General features: G+C 45.1%; 1 protein-coding gene and 1 long non-coding RNA gene across 3 annotated transcripts; one reads left to right on the plus strand and one right to left on the minus strand.

The window, feature by feature from the left end:
• Positions 1-262: 262 nt before the first annotated feature.
• LOC129628018 (uncharacterized) lies at positions 263-3,071 on the plus strand. The gene is made up of 2 exons (XR_008702693.1): positions 263-745; positions 1,361-3,071. It is a non-coding gene; the product is annotated as an uncharacterized LOC129628018 (long non-coding RNA).
• Positions 3,072-3,195: 124 nt separating this feature from the next.
• On the minus strand, positions 3,196-20,807 carry ZNF77 (zinc finger protein 77). 2 transcript variants are annotated; one of them, XM_055547417.1, is made up of 4 exons: positions 20,653-20,807; positions 7,015-7,141; positions 5,028-5,208; positions 3,196-4,610 (listed from the first exon to the last, which is right to left on the minus strand). In XM_055547417.1, the coding sequence occupies exons 1-4, from the start codon at positions 20,653-20,655 to the stop codon at positions 3,515-3,517; spliced, it is 1,407 nt and encodes a 468-aa protein (XP_055403392.1). In that variant the 5' UTR covers positions 20,656-20,807; the 3' UTR covers positions 3,196-3,514. The 2 variants fall into 2 exon arrangements, with proteins under 2 accessions (XP_055403392.1, XP_055403399.1); XM_055547424.1 differs by lacking the exon at positions 20,653-20,807 and adding an exon at positions 17,393-17,547.
• Positions 20,808-23,230: the final 2,423 nt, after the last annotated feature.

Consider the following 23,230-nt stretch of genomic DNA (forward strand, 5'->3'; position numbering starts at 1 on the left):
GGTGGCCATTTCTAATTTGACATGTTGTCTTGTAGTCTATGTGTACATAGGATTTCTTTTTAAATGTGTTTAAAAACTGCTGTTAACAATCCTACTGTGCATATCCACCTCCAGCTTTTCCCCCCTCTCTTCCTGCAATGCTTTTTTAAAATTCTTCTGCAGCATGGGGCATGTGGGATCTCAGTTTCTGAACCAGGTATTAAACCCATGCCCTTGCGCTGGAAGTGCTGTAAGTGTGGAGTCTTAACCACTGGACTGTCAAGAAAGTATTTGCAATGTTATTTTTAAGATTCAGTTTTTATACACCAGGGTTTCTTAGATTCAACATTTGGTACCAGATTGCTTTTTGGTGGGAGTGTCCTGTGCACTGTAGGGTGTGGAGCAGCAATCCCAGCCCCTAGGCACGCTCCAGTAGCAGCCCCTCCCCAGTCAGTCATGATGTTCAAAATTGTCTCTAGACACTGCCAAGGTCCCCCCCACCCCCCAGGGGCAGAATTACTCCTAGTGGAGAACCAGTTTATACTTGAAGATGTAATTAGTTGCTGACATCTGCTTTGTATGTGCCATATTTAACCATTTTCTTTCTGACCATATTTTATTCAATTTCCTCAATGTTTTTATTTTGTTACTGATTCAGGTCCTTGGACTCTTCAACAGAAGTTGCTAGGCCAGATGAAGAATTCAGGCAAGGGACTGAATTACTGGGACTCCAGCTGCAGAAGGAGGGAGTGAAGACAAGTAACAGGTGCCCTTGATGGATCTTGGAGGGGTGGTGGGCTGGTCCCTTAAAAGGGGTCAGGGTGGGGGCAGGTCCATGAGTTCAGCCCTAAGAGTGGCTTAGTGGGTCTCTCCTCCTGTGGATGCTGGGCAAGGATCATGCATAGGACCTTGCTTTTGACCCCAAAACCTCAGAAGTGGCAGCTGGGTTTTTGTTCATTTTGTATCTTGTTGGTAATTTGCCCCAACTGCTCATGTGTGCCGTTATTTTTATTTCCCATATAGTTTCTCTGTATCTTGTAGTTCCAGGGAGATGTTTGTTCAGGTGAAAGCACTGCAGCAAAGGGGCCCAGGTCCAAACCTGTCTCAATCTATAATTGGGAATAAATTCCCCTTTTCATTTGTTTCAAATTGAGACATGGCTAAAACTAGTGAGTCAGTTTCTCAGCAGGATACACGTGAAGAAAACATGTGACAACAGAAAATAGCAGAGTTCATGTAAAAATGTTGCTATTAAACATAGTAGGTTTATCATTTAGAGCAGCCAGCTGTAAGAGAAAACATTTACAGGGGCCAAATATATGCAAAAGTGCTTATCTCAATTATGGAAGTATTCAAAACAACAAATGCAGTGTCATTACAGCCTCTCAACAGTGCAACCAGGGAAGAGGTTTCCCACATCTGTGGCTGCTGTATTACATCTGCCATGATGGAGGAAGGAAACATCCCCTATTAGAGGAACAAGATGCTTCCCGCAGAAATCATGTAATTAGGAGACTCCTTGGACATGAAGAGGGCCACATGATATGAAAAAATTACTGAGGGATCTTCAGAAGCCTGAAGAAGTGGCCTGATGGACCCCAAAGAGCCACAGGAACATGCAGGGAATTGTGTGAACCTGAAAACCAAAGAGGACCCACGATAAGGGGCCTTGTCCACACTGCTGAGCAGAGTCCACACTGCTGCCCAGCAGGTAACTAACATCAAACATGTGTCTGACTGGGGCTGTTCCACACAGGCAGAGCCAGAAGTGAGAAAGCAGTGCTGGAGCTCAGGCCACCAGGCTGCCCTGCAGCTCTGTCTCCTGATGGTACAGAAGAGCTGAGAATCATGGCTTCCTCACTCCAGCTCCAAACTTCATGCATCTTCCTCTTCTCAAGAACTTTAACTCAGAATCACTAACAGAAGGACTCTGGATATACAGTTTCCCACCATGAAATTAAAAGACGCTTACTCCTTGGAAGGAAGGTTATGACCAACCTAGATAGCATATTCAAAAGCAGAGACATTACTTTGCCAACAAAGGTCTGTCTAGTCAAGGCTATGGTTTTTCCAGTGGTCATGTATGGATGTGAAAGTTGGACTGTGAAGAAAGCTGAGTGCTGAAGAATTGATGCTTTTGGACTGTAGTGTTGGAGAAGACTCTTGAGAGTCCCTTGGACTGCAAGGAGATCCAACCAGTCCATTCTAAAGGAGGTCAGTCCTGGGTGTTCTTTGGAAGGAATGATGCTAAAGTTGAAACTCCAGTACTTTGGCCACCTCATGCGAAGAGTTGACTCATTGGAAAAGCCTCTGATGCTGGGAGGGATTGGGGGCAGGCGGAGAAGGGGATGACAAAGGATGAGATGGCTGGATGGCATCACCGAATCGATGGACGTGAGTTTGAGTGAACTCTGGGAGTTGGTGATGGACAGGGAGGCCTGGCATGCTGCAATTCATGGGGTCGCAGAGTTGGACACGACTGAGCGACTGAACTAAACTGAACTGAACCTTACCCAAGATGACAATACAGTTCAGTAGAATCATCTAGACAACAGCTTTCATCTCCATGCAAACAAGTCATTTTTCTTAACTCAGTGTTTTGTGTCCAATTTCTAACCAAGGTCAAGGACAATGCACAGAGGCCAAATTACAAACATTACCAGGCAAGACAAGAGGTCTTTCAAGGCCTTCCACAATTACTGACTACTGTGAGGAACACAGATATAGTATCCACTAGCAAAAAAGAAAGCGACTTCATTTTCACTTTTCACTTTCATGCATTGGAGAAGGAAATGGCAACCCACTCCAGTGTTCTTGCCTGGAGAATCCCAGGGATGGGGAAGCCTGGTGGGCTGCCGTCTATGGGGTTGCACAGAGTCGGACACGACTGAAGCAACTTAGCAGAAGCAGCAGCAGCAGCAAAAAAGAAACATGGAAGATATACCTTTCAGTATAAAGACTCCAGAGGAGGGTAAATACTGAGTCAGGAAATTCCAGTACCTATAACAATGGATGAGAAAAGACTTTTCAACAATATTATGATCATATTATGATCACATACTATGAACATTTGGCAAAGTAAAGATCAAAAATATTTTCTTCTAAACTGATACCACATTAAAAAAAAACACAAATCAAAAAAAAAAAAAAAAAAAAAAAACCAAAAAACCTTTCACTCTGGGTTCAAAAGACATTGTAATGACATTGAGACATGTAGTATATAATTGTGTATTTAATGTCCAAAGTAACAAAACACAAGTAGTAAAGATGATGAGAACATAGAGGGATGATTACTATCTTAAGTGTTCAGATCAGCAACATGAACTAGAAATTAACACACTGGGATCCTTATTCAGGATGAGGCACTTATAAGGAAAAACTATATTTATTTCCATTAAAAAAATTCATCCTACCCTGAGTTTTCAAGTACAAAATAAATGAAGTGCTGAAGGCTTTCCCTGCATTCTTTCCATTCCCCTTGACTGCTTCATTTATAAGGTTTTAAGGGAGAAGGCTTTCCCACCAGTCTTTGTACTCAGAATTTCTCGCCAGTGTGTGTCTTCATGTGTCTCTGCAGGGATATGAGACACCTGTAGGCTTTTTCACACTGCTGACATTCGTATGGTTTCTCTTCACTGTGAGTTATCATGTGTCCTTGCAAAGATCTCGGATACCTGAAGGCTTTCCCACACTGCTGGCACTGGTAAGGCTTCTCTTCACTGTGTGTTTTCATGTGTTCTCGAAGGGATGAAGAAGTGATGAATGCTTTCCTGCATTCTGTACATTCATAGGGTTTTACGCCACTGTGTGTTTTCACGTGTTTTCTGAAGTACTTAGGACAACTGTAGGATTTCCCACAATCATTACACACATAAGGCTTCTCTCCTGTGTGTATCCTCACGTGTCCTTGGAGGGATTTGAGATAGGGGAAAGCTTTGCCACACTGCTTACATTCATAGGGCTTTTCTCCACTGTGTGTTCGCATGTGTTCCCGAAGGTAAGTGCACCAGCTGAAAGCCTTGCCACACTGCTTACACTCATAGGGCTTCTCTCCAGTGTGCATTCGGACATGTTCTCGGAAGTGTGAGATGCCAGTAAAAGCTTTCCCACATTCTTTGCACTTATAGGGTTTCTCTCCAGTGTGAGTTCTCACGTGCCGTTTAAGTTGGCAATAATAACTGAAAGATTTCCCACACACATCACACACATAGATTTTCTGGCCATATTGACCTCTCTTATGTCCCTGAAAAGTGAGAGCTTTTCCAGATTTTTTACAGTCTAAGGAATGTTTACTACTGTGACTCTTCACGCATCTCTTAGATGCTCGCCCATCATCTTGACATTTATCAGGTTTCTCTACAAAGTCTGTTTCCCCAGCAGGGCTGAGGCACAAGACACAACTGCAGGTTTGTCCACATTCCTCACATGTATAAGGTTTTTGCCCAGTGTGAGACTTTTGCTGATTCTTCTTGAAAGAATGATCCCTGAAGGCTTTTCCACATGTAATGCATTGATGAGGCTGAATTTTAGTCTGATAACTCTCATGCACAGTAAGATCTATAATCCTGTTTGGCGTTTTTAGAGATTGATGATCTTCTTTACCTTCACAGAGACTTTCCACCAAATGATTTCTGGTCAAAACAGGAAGTGAATTATTAGGGATTAATGATTTGTTTATGGTTATTCATTATTATTTTGACTATATATCTGTGATTTTCAATGAATGGGCATGTTTTCAGCACTCCCTGCAACATGACAAAGTGCAACAAAGGTTAATGCTCTGGCTGAGGGCTCAAAGAGAGCCATAACTTTCAGTGTTTTTTACATGAGGTTTTCTAATCATCATTTCCTACTGAATTAAGTTTCTGATGCTCAGTATCTATAGCACACTTATAAAAATATTGTTTGTAAAATTTCTGAGTACACAATTGTTTATTAGCTAACTTTACAATTGTTTAGCTAAGTTTACACCTTTCTTTACCATCACATGAGTCTAACACTCTGCTGAAATCCCTCATCCCCCTTCTCCCTGTGGGAGTGCCACTCACCTCACACACCTCTCCTGAGTTAGATGCTGATCTCGTAGGTTATGAAATGCCCAGTTTTCTCCCAAAACAGACCTAGAATCATTTCTTGTGAATCTTACAACTTCCCGTTCAATGCATAGTCCAGTCTCCAAGATATCCCACTGAGGACTTGATACAATGACCTTAACTTGAGGGCAAGAACCTGCAATAATTGGAAGCATAATTAAATCATTGGGAAAGAAATGGGGGGGGGGGGGGAAGGAAGGAGAGACCATATCTAGATTTCTTTCCATAGACTCATTCAAAAACGTAAAATAATTGTATAAAGGAAGAAAGGAGATGTGTGATATTGTAATCTATCAAACACACACACACACACACACATATTTGGTTATTGAGATGACCAACATGTACTTTTCAAACTGGGTCCTTATCCACAGTTTCCTGCTCAGGGATCTCAAAACCCTTGGAATTTCCTGAGCAATACAAACAACAGAATAATATGTGGTCTCTTGTGCTCATTTCCAGAAAATGCTTCAGGATAAGAAAGGTGAAATAGGTTTCCTATGATTCATAACAAGCCTTTTCCATCCCAATTGAGTTTATATTAATGAAAGAAAGTGTTGTAAAGAACCTGAGTATGGGGACTAATTGCCAATAAAGACAACCACGTGATTAAATGGTTGAAACTTTCAGTCCCACCCATATCCCTCAACACCCCCAAAACCTCTGGGGGTGGGGGAGCAGCTAGAAATCAAATCAACTGGCAATGGCCAGTGACTTCATCAACCATGCCTATGTAATGAAGGTATGAAAAAAAGGTTTGGACAGCTTCTGGGTTGGTGAACACATAGAGATATGGTGAGACTGGCACCTGGAGAAGCAGGGAAACTCCTTTTCAAATCTAGATGCATTTCTTACATCTAGCTGTTCCTGAATTATATCCTTTAATAATGAACCTGTGATCTAGTAAGAAGCATGTTTCTCTGAGTTCTGTGAGCTATATTAATATATTAACTGAACCCAAGGAGAGAGGGATGGCTATCATAGGGAAAAGGAGTCAAAATGGCAGTCTGTTCACTAATAAGTACCTCACAGAAGTAAAGTAGAAAGGAACTGGGCAAAATGCACTTTCCCAAATGATCCCTTTGTCAGAGGAGCTCCAAAAAGACTTCAAGTGGACAAGAATGGATGAAAACGATGCACGATACTGGATGCTTGGGGCTGGTGCACTGGGACGACCCAGAGGGATGGAATGGGGAGGGAAGAGGGAGGAGGGTTCAGGATGGGGAACACATGTATACCTGTGGCGGATTCATTTTGATATTTGGCAAAACTAATACAGTTATGTAAAGTTTAAAAATAAAATAAAAAAAAATAAAAAAAAAAGAATGGATGAAAACTCCAAGAAGGAAGCCAAGTTAATGACACCTATCACCTTCTTAGAGACCTGAGTTGTGCTCCTAACAGGTACATCCAAATATCCCTCCCTGACCCAGAACATGCTCCTCCCAAGCAGGTGTGCTCCCTGGTGATCACAGGTACAGAGGCCCTGGATGAAGTCTATGGACCCAGCTGCCCCTGGGAGGTGGGACAGAGTACAGCTGCCAAAATGCTCCTAGAGAATGCTCCTCATGGGGAGGGTGGAGGACAGGTTAAGTGTAGGTTTAACTGCAGCAAGATCATCTCAAATGTGTACTGATCACAGGATAATTTTCACAGGGTGAAATCCATTATGCTTCTCTCACTGGCCCAAGGTGACAATGGAGACCGTGCTCACAGTTGTGAAATTAGGGAGCCTCAGGATTCTGATCAAGAGTAATAAAAATCAATTCTGTATAGTAACACTGTCATGGAAAAGCTATCTACTTTAGGTAGGTTTTAAAAAGGTGGGGACCATGTTTGCCGTTTTTTTCAAAATATTCCCATCCTCATCACTCATAAGAAAGGACATTGTAAGAAGTAACTGTTCGCTAAAGACTTAGTGCAGGGAGGAAGCCGTCCTCACCCACAGTGGCCAGGTTCCTGCAGGTCTCCAGCATCACGTCTCTGTAGAGCTTCCTCTGAGCAGGGTCCAACAGTTCCCACTCCTCCAGGGTGAAGTTCACAGCCACGTCTTCAAAGACCACTGAGTCCTGAAACAGCCACATGTTCTGTATCAGCAAGACTCCTCCTTCACCCCCGAGTGGGAAGGATGGGGAGGCCAACAGGCGGGAACTGGACTCAGTTCCTAGGACTCCTGAGCTCATACTCTTGCAGGCAGTGATCACATGCCAGCAAATCTAATGCAGGTTCCTCAGTGATGGTGAGTGCTGGACACTGAAGCAAAGTGTAACTGATAAACACACACATAATGAAAAAGAACTGTTTTTAATGAAACAGAGCAGATCATGAGGCTGGACAAGTACTGAAAATGAAATCATTATTCATATGACTTGGAAATGGATATGGGGCCTGCTTGTAAGTTATTTCCTTGATTCTCCAAGAATAGGAGCATACTGTCAGGAGGTTGTGGACAGATTTTCCAGGACCGCTGCATCTGAACAACTTTCACTTTGAGACAGCATATAAAAGCCTGGTCTGGTCCCCTCATATCTGACAGAAACATACACACAACACTCTGCCAGGATGAAGTGGACACCAAGGGCACAGACACAGGTCAGGGTCCAGGGCCTGGGACACCTGAGGAGTTAATGTCGGGTTAAGAGGAGGCCTGGCTCCTGAGGGATTGGTCAAGCCAGCAGGGTCTCTCTGATAAATAACCAAGTGCCCAGAGTACAAGGAAGATGCCCCACAAAGAAGAGCTGCAGAAGATCTGATGGCAACAGAGTTGAAGGTTACTTGAACAGAGAGGGAAAAAAAACACCTAATTATTATCTTTAGGACAACATAGGCTGACACCACACCCCTGAAATACAAAGCAAATGATTATTTTTATAAATTAGAATTTTAATCAAAGATATATTCTGGAAATCTAAATGATAAAATTCCTACTATATCAGCTACAAAGACAAGGCTACCTCACCTTGGGCTGCAACTGGGGTTTGCTAATCAAACTCCTGAAAATGTGGACTATTTGGGAGTTTGTTAGCGGTCCTAGGGTTAGGACTCAGCGCTTTCACTGCCTGGTTGCTCAGTTGGCTCCCTAGTCTGGAAACTAAGATCCCACAAGCTGTGCAGTGTGGCCAAGGGAAAAAAAAAAGGGACATTAGTCATCAAGGAAATGCAAATAAAAACCACAGATACTTCTTCATACCCACTAGGAGAGCTGTAAGACAGACAAGCAAGTGTTGGCGAGGATGTGAGGAACTTGGAACCTTCAAACACTGCTGGAGAGAAGGTAAAATAGTGAAGCCACTTTGAAAACAGTCCAGCAAATCCTTAAGATTAACACAGCACCATATAACAGCAATTGCACTCTAGCTATCTAACTACCCAAGAGAGGCAAAAGTAAAACACCAACACAAAAACAAATACACACAGACACACACAAACACGAGTTGTGACAGCCAAAACGTGGGAATAACTCAGGTCATCAACTGACTTGGATAAACACATTCAGTCTAATCTCACAATGGAATATTACTGGCAACAAGAGGAAGGAAATACTGATCCATAGCAAAAAAATCAATGAACTTTAAAAACATTATCAGAATTCACAAATGCCCACTGGCAGTATCATATCATTGCAGACTGCAAACTCACAAAAACAAATCTCAATGTATTTTGATCAAGCAAAACAAGCAAATGAAATGTAAATGTTTAAACAGATCCTTTAAAAATATAATCAACTTTTAAAAGCTGAGAGGGTGGGGAGCAGGGACATGTTGGTGTGTGTCTGCAGAAGTACAAGCCTTGGAACCTGGACAGTTGGGTGTGAATCTGAAAGAACCTGTGAGTGGCAGCAAGGTCCGTGTACCTGTGTGTTGCATGGATATGTGGGTCTGGGGGTGAGCAAGCACCTGCATGCATTTGACTGAGAACATCAGTGTCTGAGAACATCTGTGGCAGTATTGTGGGCCACTGGGCATGTTTGCGTAGGCATCAGGTGGCACACACCTGATTGTGATTTGCAGGGTTCACTTGTTCGCTCAGTTCTTATCTGCATGCATCTGTGCTCAGTGGTGTTTGATTCTTTGCAACTCCATGGACTGTAGCCCGCCAGACTCCCCTGCCCATGGAATTCTCCAGGCATGAATACTGAAGTGGGTTGCCATTCCCTTCTCCAAGGAATCTTCCTGACCCAGGAATCAAACCCAATTCTCCTGCATTGCAAACAGATTCTTTACCACCTCAGCCACCAGGTTCTTACCTACTGAGCACTTAAGCCTAAGGAGCTAGACATATAGAAGTGGACAAGGCAGGCCAAGCACCCTGCCTTCCTGGAGCTTGCCTTCCGGCAGGAAGACAAACCATAAACAACACTATAAATGTTATCTGGCTATGCTGGATAAATGGATAGAAAAGGAGAGCAGGGTGAGAGACAGAGAGCTGGGGGCAGGATGCAGGTTAAGAAGCGTATTGGTATGTGTGTCCAAGTGTTCATCTGAGAGTGCTGTCTGAGTGTGTGTGTGTCCCAGGAGCAGAAGGCTGCCATCTGGCCCTCAGCCCAAGTGTCCCCCCGACATCCATGTGCCCTACTTGGCACCTCCATCCCAGGCAGCCCTCCCCACTGCCCCATGAGTTCCCCAAATGAGTGAGAGTCCCAGCATGAGCCATCCAGCCCATTCTCTCAATGCCACCCAGCCCAGACACCCTTGCCTTCCCCACATCTCAGTCTCACCTGGCCCCCTCCTTACCCCACCCAGCACTGCATCAGGGCTACCACTCGTAGTGTAATGGGCAGAAGGTTACAGACTGTCAAAACGGCACTGGGGTAATAACCTAAAACAACAGGGCTAGACTCATGCCACAGGGGAAAAAAAAATTTTTTTTAATTAAAACTAAAAACTGATTGTTACTAATACTAGTTTTCTTTCTCAATTATGTCTATAAAAATGTTTTAGTGGATAAATTCCAAAACATTTAATGACCATAGTAGAAAGAAAGAAATGGAGAGATGAGCCATATCCACAGAGAGACTATGATGTCACCTTCTCCCAAACATTTAAGAATTTTATGAAGGTACCATTCCAGTGCACAACAAGGTTTCTCTTAGGATTGGTTTGTTCTGCTTTGTTTGACTTAAAAACCACTTCTAAAAACTGAAATAAAAGACGAATTTCTAAAGACAACCAAGATTTTCTATGGAGTAAGGTGGTGGGATGTTTCCTAATGCACATTAAAACGTTTTAAACTACAGTGATTATGACAGGATGGCGTTAACAGAGGGATGAATAGATACACCTATGGAAAAAATCACAATGCACAGAAACAGGCCCAGCTGGATCTATGCCAGGGCACGTGCTGCTGGGAAGGGGCTACTGACACATGGGGCAGCAGCCACTGGCTATCTCCAGGGGAGTAAGAAATCTTTTCTCTTATAACTACGTGTACAATAACCAATTCACTGTGGACTTAACTGTGAAAGAACAAAGTAGGACACTCTGTGAGACACTACAGGGAAACACATTTATGACTTGAGCGTAGGATGACTTTTCTTATATATGGAAAAAAGAGTAAGCTACAAAGGACGAGATGGATAAATTCAATCTAAGTCTATTAAAGTTAAGAATTACCCAGAATTGGGGTGGGGCTGGGAGGGAGGTTCAAGAGGGAGGGAATATATGCATATTTATGGCTGATCCACTTTCTTGTAAGGCAGAAAGCAACACAACATTGTAGCAATTATTCTCCAATTAACAATGAATTTTAAAAAGTAAAAACTCAAAAGAAATGATAACTTACAATCTAGGAGAACATATTTGCCATACCTAGAAATGAAAAAAGATGAATGTCCACAGTATGTAAATAAAACATAAGAAATCAGTAGACATACAAATGAGTTCAAGGTGAGGAAACTATTTCACAGAAGATGAATTACCCATTGAAATAAATGCTCACCACCAATGGTTATCAGTAAAAACCAATTTACAATCACAAGCAGACCCCATTTCACACAAATGGACACAAAAGATGAACAAAATTAAGTTGGATTCTCCAAGTACTAGAAATGGCATGGAATAAACACTCAACTCCAGTCACCCCTCTACACTTCCTAGTATTTCTAACTTATCCATAATCTACAATCCCACAATTTTTCTCCTAGATATAAAATATTTATACCTTGCACTTAGAGTTGGGAGACAAAAAGGAGAATAACAGCACTGCTGACAAATCAAAAATAAATGTGAGGGACTTCCCTGGTGGGGTAGTGGCTAAGACTCCATGCTCCCAATGCAGGGGACCTGGGTTCGAGCCCTGGTCAGGGAACTAGGTCCCATGTACTGCAACTAGGAGTTCACATGCTGCAACTAAAGACCCCATGAGCTGCCAAATAAGTTTTTTTTTTTTAATGTGAGACAACCCAAGCCCCACGAGGACTGGATGGAGGAATTAACTGGGGGAGCCCTTCCTCTGACATGAGCACGTTTGAAACAGACGGACTGAGAACCACAGAGACGCCTTCCGTGTGCCGCTACTGGTGTGGAACTGGTCACCTTCACTTACTACAAATGCAGCAGAAGCAAAACCAAATAAAACACCGCTGATGATGAGGGACACCTGCAAAGCTGCAAAGAATAAAAAAAGATCAGGACAATCGTCATCCAGGGGGCTGATTGCTGGGAGGTGCTATCAACCAACCAATGAATAAAAACCTACACCTCAAATACAACCAACAGACACCAACAGCAAAATCACACAGGGAATTATCTGGCAAGGATTTTAAAGCTATAGAAAATACTTCAATGAGTAATTACAAACACACTTGAAACAAATAAAAAATTGAAAGTCTCAGCAAAGAAATAAAAGCTACAAAGAAGAACCAAATGGAAAATTTAGAACTGAAATACAGTAACTGAACTAAAAAACTGGATGGTTTAAAATTCAGCATGAATATGATAGAGAAAAGAATCAATCAACTTGAAGGTAGGACATCAGAATTCAACCAATCTGATTTAAGGGATTAAATATGATAGAGTACCTGAAGAACTATGGATAACACTGTACAGGAGGCAGTGATCAAAACCATCCCCAAGAAAAAGAAAGGCAAGAGGCAGCATGGTTGTCTTAGGAGGCCTTAGAAATAGCTGAGAAAAGAGAAGCGAAAGGCAAAGAAGAAAAGAAAAGATATACCCATCTGAATGCAGAGTACCAAAGAATAGAAAGGAGAAAGTTTTCCTAAGTGAACAATGCAAAGAAACAGAGGAAAACAACAGAATGGGAAAGACTAGAGATCTCTTCAAGAAAAAGAGATATCAAAGAATATTTCATGCAAAGATGGGCACCATTAAGGACAGAAACGGTACAGACCTAACAGAAGCAGACGATATTAAGAAGAGGAGCCAAGAATACACAGAAGAACTATACAAAAAAGATCTTAATGACCCGGATAATCACAATGGTGTGATTACTCACCCAGAGCCAGACATCCTGGAATGTGAAGTCAAGTGGGCCTTAGGAAGCATCACTACAAACAAAGCTAGTGGAGGTGATGGAATTCCAGCTGAGCTATTTCAAATCCTAAAAGATGATGCTGTTAAAGTGCTGAACTCAATATGCCAGCAAATTCGGAAAACTCAACAGGGGCCACAAGACTGGAGAAGGTCAGTTTTCTTTCCTTTTTTTTTTTTTTTTTTTTAGAAGGTCAGTTTTCATTCCAATCCCAAAGGAGGGAGTGCCAAAGAATGTTCAAACTACTGCACAGTTGTACTCATTTCACAAGCTAGCAAGGTCATGCTCAAAATTCTTTAAGCTAGGCTTCAACAGTATGTGAACCAAGAACCTCCAGATATACAAGCTGGATTTAGAAAAAGCAGAGGAACCAGAGATTAAATTGCCAATATCTGCTGGATCATAGAAAAAGCAAGAGTTCCAAAAACACATCTACTTCTGTTTCACTGACTACACCAAAGCCTTTGATTGTGTGGATCACAACAAACTGGAAAATTCTTAAAGAGATGGGAATACCAGACCACCTTACCTGCCTCCTGAGAAACCTGTATGCAGGTCAAGAAGCAACAGAACCAGACATGGAACAACAGACTGGTTCAAAATTGGGAAAGGTGTATGTCAAAAGCTGTATATTGTCACCCTTTTATTTAACTTACATACAGAATACATCACACCAAGTGCCAGGCTGCATGAAGCACAAGCTGGAATCAAGATTGCCAGGAGAAATATCAATAACTTCAGATATGCACATGACACCACCCTTATAGCAGGAAGTGAAGAGGAACTAAAGAGCCTCTCAATGAAGATGAAAGAGGAAAGTGAAAAAGCTGACTTAAAACAACATTCAAAAAACTAAGATCATGGCATCTGGTCCCATCACTTCATGGCAAATAGATGGGAAAACAATGGAAACAGTGACAGGCTTTATTTTCTTGGGCTCCAAAATCACTGCAGATGGTGACTGCCACCACGAAATTAAAAGACCCTTGCTCCTTGGAAGAAAAGCTACAACAAACCTATACAGTGTATTAAAAAGCAGAGACATTACTTTGCCAACAAAAGTCCTTCTAGTCAAAGCTAAGGTTTTCCCAGTAGTCATGTACAGATGTGAGCTGGACCATAAATAAGGTTGAGCGCCAAAGAACAGATGCTTTTGAACTGTGGTGTTGGAGAAGGCTTTTGAGAGTCCCCTTGGGCTGCAAGGAGATCAAACCAGTCAATCCTAAAGGAAATCAAATCTGAATATCCATTGGAAGGACTAATGCTAAAGCTGAAGCTCCAATACTTTGGCCACCTGATGCAAAGAGTTGACTCACTGCAAAAGACTCTGATGCTGGGAAAGACTGAAGGCAGGAGGAGAAGGGGATGACAGAGGATGAGACGGTTGGATGGCATCACCTACTCAATAATCATGAGTTTGAGCAAACTCCAGGAGATGGTGAAGGACAGGGAACCCTGGTGTGCTGCAGTCCATGGGGTCACAAAGAGTAGGACATGACTGAGCAACTGAACAACAACAATCTGAACAGCAGAGAGAAAATAGACAAAAAGTAAATGACAAGTGTCTTAGAGACCCGTGGGACAAACACAAAACATTAGTATCACTGGAGTCCCAGAAAGAAAGGAAAAGAGGATACAATAGGAAATTAACAATAGATTTAAAGGACTTCCCTGGTGGTCCAGAGGTTAAGAATCCATTTGCCAATGAAGGGGACATGGGTTTGATCCCTGGTCTGGGAAGATCCCACAAGCTGAGGGGCAACTATACCCGTGAGCCACAACGACTCAGCCTGCACTCTAGAGCCTGGGAACCACAAGAGAAGCCTCTGCTCACTGCAACTAGAGAAAGCCCAAACGTAGCAATGAAGACCCAGCACAGCTCCAAAATAAGTAAATAGTTCTTAAAAAAAACTGTACACACACATAAGCAAGTGTATCTGAAAAAAACAAAACCCTACACCTTCACATAATGGAAGAAAAATATCTTAACACACTTGTACAATGAGCCACAGGGCAGAAGACTCTCATCAAGGAAACAAAAGGGAAGAGCAGCCAAGTGTGAGTCACTCAGATCAGCAGCCTGCTGCCCATGGTACATAGGAGACCCCAAGTAAGAAGATCAAAGCTATGCGAAGTGGGGGTCAAGGGGTGCACCCAGGGCAGAGGGAGGGACTGAGCTTTCCCATGGAGGTAAAAAAAAGCCCCCTCCTCTGAGCTTCAATTTTCACCAGGAGGAAACGCTCAAGTTCATCCACTGTCTCTCAGCAACAGTTGAACCCAAGGAGACTTCACCATGTCCGACCGTCACACTTACTCAGGGCGCACACCTCACAATCCACCAACTCCCTGGATGAGGCCCAAAGCAAAGGTCAGGAAACAGCCAGCCTTAGGGGACACATCACCCCCAGCACTTCTGCAGGTAGATCCCCTCCCCCACTCTCCTGCCATTAACAGCTCCTTCTGTGGTGGTTCTATGGTTCAAGGCCACCCATGTGGGGAAGGGCACCAGCAAGACCCCAGGGCACCTTCCTTCCCCTCGTTCCCAGGCTTAGCTTGTCCCCAACCCCAGGGGATGCACCGGTTTTGGGTCATTTACAGGAGACATGATGCCCCATCTCCGTGTGTGAATGAGGATCTGCAAAATTGCTGCTTCCTCCTGTGTTCCTGGATAACGCAGGGGAGGGAAATTTTAGGGCAGGTTTCTGGTTCAAGAAACTGGTTACTGCTCATCCCTTTGAGAAGACAGGCCTCAGTTCACTAACTCCTTGTAACAACAAGCTGTGACTCATCTAAAAAGAAGTGAGCAAGTCCCCATAGCACAGGTCACTGTTCCCAGAATTTCTGTGTCTGCTGACTGACTAATAACAGGAAGTGGACCAGCACCAGACACCCTTCACGGAAGGGTTGCTAAGATTCCTAAGAATCTTTTTCATTCACATCTCCACCCACTTCACATGAAGGGGTGGGAATGCCTGCATTTCTGGCAATTCTAATGGAGGACAGAACATTCCCTTCTCCCCAGAGGCATCTCTGGTTAAGTCCCAAAGACCCAGGAGAACCTGAGCCTTCAGGAAAGAGCAGAGACCTGAGATGTTACCACCGTCACTGAGGAGAAGCCAGGCAAGAAGAATTCAGTATTCTACACCTGCTGAAACCGGAAGCTGGAGGAAGAGAAGTTATTCGTGCTGAGCTGGACCAGAGGAGGCTGCTCCCCCATGTCAGGGGACAATGCTGAACCCTCTGTGAGCTCTGTGCTCCTGGAAACACGTATGGAAGGTGAAAGGACCCCTCACACTTCGGTGTTCTGGAAAATGGGAAGCTGCAAGAAACTGCCCCACTTGATTCAGAAAAGACTCACACGGAGACCCTTTGTTTATTCAGGGCAAGGCCAGATACTGCCCCCCAACCCCAAAGCCCCATTTCTGCCTCATTGTGATTAGGGGACCTGCTTGCCCCAATGACCACGCAGAACAGGTGCTTGTTGGCCAAACTTTGGTTCAGCCCCTCGACTTCTCCCTGAACTTTGGCCTGCTTCACTCCAGCCAGCACACATATCCCCAACGACAGGCTGGCCTCAGGGATCTACGGTCCAAGCACCACGCCTGGCCCTTCCTGGTTCTGGTCACTCCTCTCTGTAAAAGGAAAACTCTCCTTGCCCAGCTCTTGAGACACTTGCAGATCTTAGGGTCACGTGTCCTCTCTCCTGCAGGGCCCCCTGTGTCTGGTGGAACAGATCCTTCTCCCTCTGGAATAACTCATTTGAATAAAGGTCTCTTGTTAGAAGGTTTGGGTTGTTTCAATGCCACAGTCTTGACCAAGTGTTAATGGCTCGTGTGGAAATTAAGAAAGTGAAAACTACCTAAAAAAAATCAAGGGTGGAGCCAGAAGGGAGAGCCTCACCCAGTACCACTTGACATCAATTAGAGAAAGAAATGTGGACTGTGGACCCCAAGAGAAAAATGGAAAACAAGAATCATCAATTACAGCACCCAACAGAAAAACATGTACATACACTGCATCTTCTCAAGAAACTGGCTACCCAGCAACTAGCCAATGAGAAAAATTGAATTTTCCATTTTCTCCATGGATTTTATTACACCAATACAACCCCTCCCAATTCTCTCCTTTCTCCCCAATACATAAGTTTGTTGGACATGCTTATAGCTTTTGCTGTACCTCGTCTGTCCCTAATTGCAATTTTTTTGTTGTTCCCCAATAAATCCATTTTTCCTAGTAAGTAACTGTTATTTTTAAGATCAACATCCATTTTTTTTAAACCCAAACTTTACTCCAAGCTTCTCTTCCCAAATGCCCCTGACTCTGGGTTACTCCCCACTACTACCAAACTGAGGATCACTGAGAGGCAGTACAAGTCCCCCCTGACCTGGGCCGAGGATGCTCTGACCACAGGACCTCTGATTCTGTCAATGAGCCTTCCTCACACAGAAAAGTACTTTTCTGTGTGGTTGGCGACGCTGGCACATCCCTGAGATCCGAGCCTCGGCGCTCTGGCAACAGCATTTGCAATAGAGTCTCTCTGACCAACTGTGGACTTGACTTCATCTGTCAGGTCCCGGGAAGGACCCCAGAACCCGACCACCCGCTCCGGACGTTGCCTCGTCCTCAGCCAGACATCCAACAGGCCAAGGACGCGGTCGGAACTCACGAGACCCCACATCGCGGTCGGGGGCCGGAGACTCGAATTGGGACCCGGGAGCCCCATGAGCACCGAATAGGAGGCCGGCACGCGAAACGAAGTGGACGGTGGAGACTACCGTCCGGCCAGTTCGAACCAGCCCCAGCCAGTCTCAGCGCCAGCCCCACGCACTCACCATTTGAGCCCCTCACCCCGCATTCAGGTGGCTCTCTCCGTGGCCCTGCAGCCCAATGGCTCAGGCAGGTCAGAGCGACAGCGAGGGGACACCAAGTGTCCCGCGAGGTAGGTGCGATGGGACGCCCTGGCAGCACAGCGACGTCACCATGTCAGCGAACGTGCCCTCCCCCGTCCCTGATTGGATGTGCCTCTGGGAACACCCCCTCCCGGGCCTTGATTGACAACTGGTGAAGGACTAGATTGTGAGGGACAGGCCGGCTGGAGGCCACGTGGCCAAGCAGGGCGGAAGTACCGGTAGTCGGCTTCAGCCCTTTACTGCCTGGCTTATTATGTTCCAGGAGACTTGGCAGCGCCGGTGAACTCCAAGCCGAATCTACCCTTGGCCAGACGGACACAGCAGCAGTTCACAGGTTGCAGTACCCTTTTCCCGAACATAAAAGTGCCACTCAGTTCCTTTCAGTGCTCCCTGTCCAGGGCTATCCCCAAAGTCTGGGAGCCAGGACAGGACGAGACAGGTGTGAAAGGAAAAATAAAATGGAGTCAGTATTACTAAGGTAGCGCTATAAACTGGAGCCAGGAGGTCACTGAAGAACTGGGGTTTAGGCAGGAATCAGCCCAGATGGAAAGTGAACTTTTCAGTACTTACTGCTTTAATGCAGGCATCCAGAACATTTGCCCCAGTGGTTCAGAAAGTCAAGATACTTAAACGGACCCTTCCCCTAAATAACTCATGACAGCCTGTCTCTCAAGGACAAATATTTGGTTCCCTGTGTCAGTGTCTACCATAATTCATTCCAGGCAACTTTAACAGCCCTGTGGCTTCTCCTTTAATAAGCCTGATACTCTTTTCTCCTCTCTACAACATTCTTTCAGTTTTACACTGTTGATGAAAAATTAACAGTGAATCGAATAGAGAAGATAAAGAGAATTTTATTTAAGCCAACCTGAGGATTATAACCCAGGAGATAAGTTCCTTATAAAACTCTGAGGACTGTCCCACTTACTAAAAGTCTAAGGCAGTCATATACCTTTTTTTTCTGGTTGCTCTCTGCTGCTTATGGGACCAAACCAGGGATGAACCTGAGTGCCCTGCATTAAAAGGTGGATTATTAACCACTGGACTTCCAAAGAAGGCCTACTGCTACTGCTGCTGCTAAGTCACTTCAGTCTTGTCCGACTCTGTGCGACCCCATAGACTGCAGCCCACCAGGCTCCCCCGTCCCTGGGATTCTCCAGGCAAGAACACTAAGTCATATACATTTCTGAGACAAAGGAACATACATCAAAATGACACAATGACATTTCTCATAAAGTTCACCAAAAATACACAGTCTAAATCTGCAGGAGATCAGCATGACCCCTGACAGGATTAGGAAAGGAATATTATCTTGGAGTTACACTGCTGGTGGGAGAAGGAGGAATACTTTTTAAAAAATCTTTCTTGTGGAGCAGACACTCCTGCCTTTGAGAAGGTCTGCTGGTTAATGGAGCCGCACAAATCAACCCTCGGAAGAGCCCAATATGCTTACATTTTCTTGTCTTGCCTCAAAAACATAAATAGTATTCCATCAACTCAAATCCATGTCCCCCCGAACTGCAATTCTTAAGACCCCAAATAAAACTCTTTTTTCTTTGCAGACTCAATACCGATTGCTGTTCTACACAAGACAGGAGGGCATTAGGACCTCCTGAGGCAGAAATCAACTTGTGGGGAAAGTCACTGTGGATCAGTTCCCAGAGTACAAGATACTCTGTGATGCTCCCTGCAGGTATGCAGAAGCCAGCCCCACTTTGACATTTTACCTTTGGCACTAGGAGGTCCGTAGTCCCACACATTTGGGCTTGACCAAGTTCTCTGTGTCCCATTTCTTACCCCACATTAGGACACTCCTCCCCACAAGTTCCTGAATGTTGGGTCGCCCCCATATCTGAGCAACACTGAGGTTCAGAACAAGTCCCTAGTCAGCTTTTTCAGAGAACAGGAGCTCTATCCAGTCCACCCATGTGGGAAAACATTCTCCAGATGTCTTTGCAAAACCATGAGAAAAAAATAACAGGAAACAGCAACAAAAAATAACCAGAGTACATGGGCTGATTGGCTGGGGTCAGAGTGACCTGCTTGAGCAGATGGAGAGAGAGGAGTGTGGACTTAGCAATGCCCGGTCAGCGCAAGTCAGAAAGCTGCTTGCACACGCACTGATTGTTTCTCTGATGTTCCTGCGGGGATCTTTGCTCCCAGCCATATGGTGCCCTTTGTACAGAAAATAACATCGAAGTTCAAAAGAAAAACATTAACTGGGGACATGACTGGGAACATGCGAAACTTATGTTATCTTAAAAAAACAGATACTTTCTGCATACCAAGAAGCTCGATAAAAGTGATGCAGCATTGAATGTCGGGGCTCTTGATCCTCGAGGTCTTGAGTTCTCCGGTCCCATCTTTCTTTCTATTCTGTCTGTGTTTTCTTATGCCCTGCGGGCACCCGTCTCTCGCTCTATGTTGCTGAGCTGGACTCAGCACAGCCACGCTGGTCTCATAAGCCATGCGCCTCACTCGCCCAACTTTCCTCCTGGTCCCCCTCCTCTCATTGAAGACGAAAGCCCTTTGCGGTGTGGTTGGAGCTTCTGCCCTATTGCAACAGTGTTCCTTTATCATACAGTCTCCTCGACTAGTCTGGACTTGACTTTATCTGTGAGGTTCAGGGAGGATCACCCCCGCCCCCGCCTCCCTTTGAGTCTAACGGCCCGTTGGAAGCCGTCCTGTCCTCCCTCCGACGCCCACGGGACCACAGGCTGTGTCCGGACGCCCTGGACCCCGCGCAATAACAGGACAAAGCGCCATGTCCCCAACCCACGGTCGAGATGGGGAACTCTGGTCGGGACCCCGGGATAAGACGCCGGGTCCCCGCCGACCCCCACTCCGAAGGGGGAAATGGGTCGGGACCCAGAACAGGACGTTGGGTCCCTTCCTTGCGGGACCCCTGGACAGGACGCTGGGCCCCCACCCCGCAACCAAGGGAGAACTTGTGTCGGGACGCGCAACAGGACGTCAGGACCCCACCTTGAAGCCGAGAGGGAGACTCGGGTCGAGACCCCGGGGCAGGACTCTGGGTCCCTACTCCGCGGCCGAGGAGGGAACTCGGGCTGGAACCCCGTGGGTGTGACGCGGGGAGAGCCTGGCCAGCCGTCATTTTCGGCAAGTTCCGGTCCGTCCAAACAGGAACTTTTCTCTCTTAGGGCCCTGAGCCATGCACTCACCATCTTCTCCTCGTTCCGGGTTCTCCAAAGAGTGCCCTGCGACCTCGGTTAGTGAGAGCGACTGAGACAGGACACCAGATAACGCCGGGACTAGATCACACCAGTGCTACGAAGGTTGAGAGAAACTTCCCGGGGCTGGAAGCGCACCCGTAGCGTGCCCTGATTGGACGGCTTTCCAGGGCCCGCGCTCTGATTGGACGTTAATTCTTCCCCGCCCCCGCCTTGATGGACAGTTCTCCTGGTCCCATCCTATCCTGATTCTGGTTGTCTGGACTCCGCCCAGCCGCTGCTAATTGGGCAGTTCAACCAGACCCCTCCCTTGCCCCGAGTGACAGGCCACAGAGACACGCTTGGCTGATCTGCCCACCTGGGACTTGGGCTGCGCGCACAGCCAGTTCTGGGGGAAGGCGAACCCCATGGTGTCCGCTTCGCGGTTCCCCTGTGTCCTCCTGCATCTGGAAGTCCAGACTCAGGTTCCCTGCAGATTGCTCCGTTCACGGAATGTGGACGAGAAAATACAGGTCATAGCGCTTTGTTGATGGAAATAAAATTAAACGAATAAACACATTTATTTAAGCCAAACTGAAGACCATAACGCTTAAGACAGCCTCTCAGATCTCAGAGGAATTGCTCAGGAGAAGCACGGTTTTTAGCACAGATTCCTCTCTCGTCAGAACATAATACATCAAACAAGTCAGGGCAACATTCTTCCAAGATTTCAAAAAGCAAATAGTCTTATCATTGAAGGAGGACCAGCATTGATGCCCCAGGAAGGGACGAAGCTAATCTTCATTAAAAAAAAAAAAAAAAAAAAAAGTATTGTATTTTTACTTTTGTGCTAGGTCTTCCTTGGAGTTTGCAGGTTTTCTCTAGTTGCCGCGAGTGGAGTCTACTCGCGAGTAGCAGTTCGAGGGCTTCTCATTGCAGTGGCATCTCTTGTTTAGTGTGGATTCTAGGGCACTCTGGCTTATTAATTATGGCCCCTGGGCTTAGTTGCCCCTGGGCATGCCGGATCTTCCCAGACAGGGGACTGAACCTGTGTCCTCTGCATTACAAGGCAGATTCTTAACCACTGGACCACCAGGGAAGCCCCTAATCTTTATTTTTAAAACACATTTTACTTTTGGTCAGTGGGTGCGTTAATAATTTAAAGCAGATGGACAATGCATGTTCAATAGGCCACAAACAGATTGTTGTAGCATAAAATTCGACTTATATTGGGCTTCCCTGGTGGCTCAGATGGTAAAGAATCCACCTGCAAAGCCGGAGATGAGAGTTCGATCCCTGGATTGGGAAGATCCCTGGAGCAGGGAAAGGCTACCCAATCCAGAATTCCAGAGGCAGAAGCCTGGTGGACTATAGTCCACGGGGTCGCAGGGGGTTGGACAGGACTGAGCGATTAACACTTTCATTTTCGACTTGAATCAGGTATGCATCAGAATGACTTCCCCGGACCTCAATAGGTGAAAATCTGTTTCATCAATTTGGCGACCTTCAGTGTCAGGACACGGCGTGGACTAAGGTCACCATTCCTGAGTCCAGCTTAGCAACATAGGGTGAGAGACGGGTGCCACAGAACATAAGAAAACACAAAGACAGAATAGAAGGAAAGATGGGACCGGGGAACTCAAGACCTCGAGGATCAAGAGCCCCGACATTCAATGCCGCGTCACTTTTATCGAACTTCTTGGTTTGCAGAAAGTATCTGTTTTTTTAAGATAACATAAGTTTCGCATGTTCCCAGTCATGTCCCCAGTTAATGTTTTTCTTTTGAACTTCGATGTTATTTTCTGTACAAAGGGCACCATATGGCTGGGAGCAAAGATCCCCGCAGGAACATCAGAGAAACAATCAGTGCGTGTGCAAGCAGCTTTCTGACTTGCGCTGACCGGGCATTGCTAAGTCCACACTCCTCTCTCTCCATCTGCTCAAGCAGGTCACTCTGACCCCAGCCAATCAGCCCATGTACTCTGGTTATTTTTTGTTGCTGTTTCCTGTTATTTTTTCTCATGGTTTTGCAAAGACATCTGGAGAATGTTTCCCACATTTCCCCCTTTTTGTTTTTGTAAAAGTAGTTAGGCTGACTGGGCCACTTCTTCATTAATTTTCTGAGGGCTTTTCTTGTGCATCTGAAGACTAAACACAAGATTATTTAAAAGCAGCAAAAATATATGAGTGCCTATAAGCCCGCCACCTATGCCTTTTATCCAGTCCAAAGGACTCAGTGCTTTTAGTCCATCAGCTATACCTTGTAAGGTTTTGGTTTGGGGTTACAGCTTAAAGATGCATGTTGCATGCCAATGATTTTGGCTTGTAATTGCTGTATGTCCAATGTAAGGTTATCAACCTTGTGTCACTGAGATATCACAATCCTCAGGTGTGTGTGTTATACTGCAGGGAAATTCATATCATATCAGCGTTTAGTCAGTCTCTGTAAATTTTGAAATGTGAACAGCTGCACTTTCTTTTTAAGATTGTATAGCAATGGATGTACAGCTATGCCATGTACAAAAAGCCACTGACTTTCACTCTTAAGAGGGTAACCGTTACAAAATGTGAATTGTATATTCATTTAAAA

The sequence above is a fragment of the Bubalus kerabau genome, chromosome 1, assembly GCF_029407905.1.
Source record: "Bubalus kerabau isolate K-KA32 ecotype Philippines breed swamp buffalo chromosome 1, PCC_UOA_SB_1v2, whole genome shotgun sequence".
NCBI lineage: Eukaryota > Metazoa > Chordata > Mammalia > Artiodactyla > Bovidae > Bubalus > Bubalus kerabau.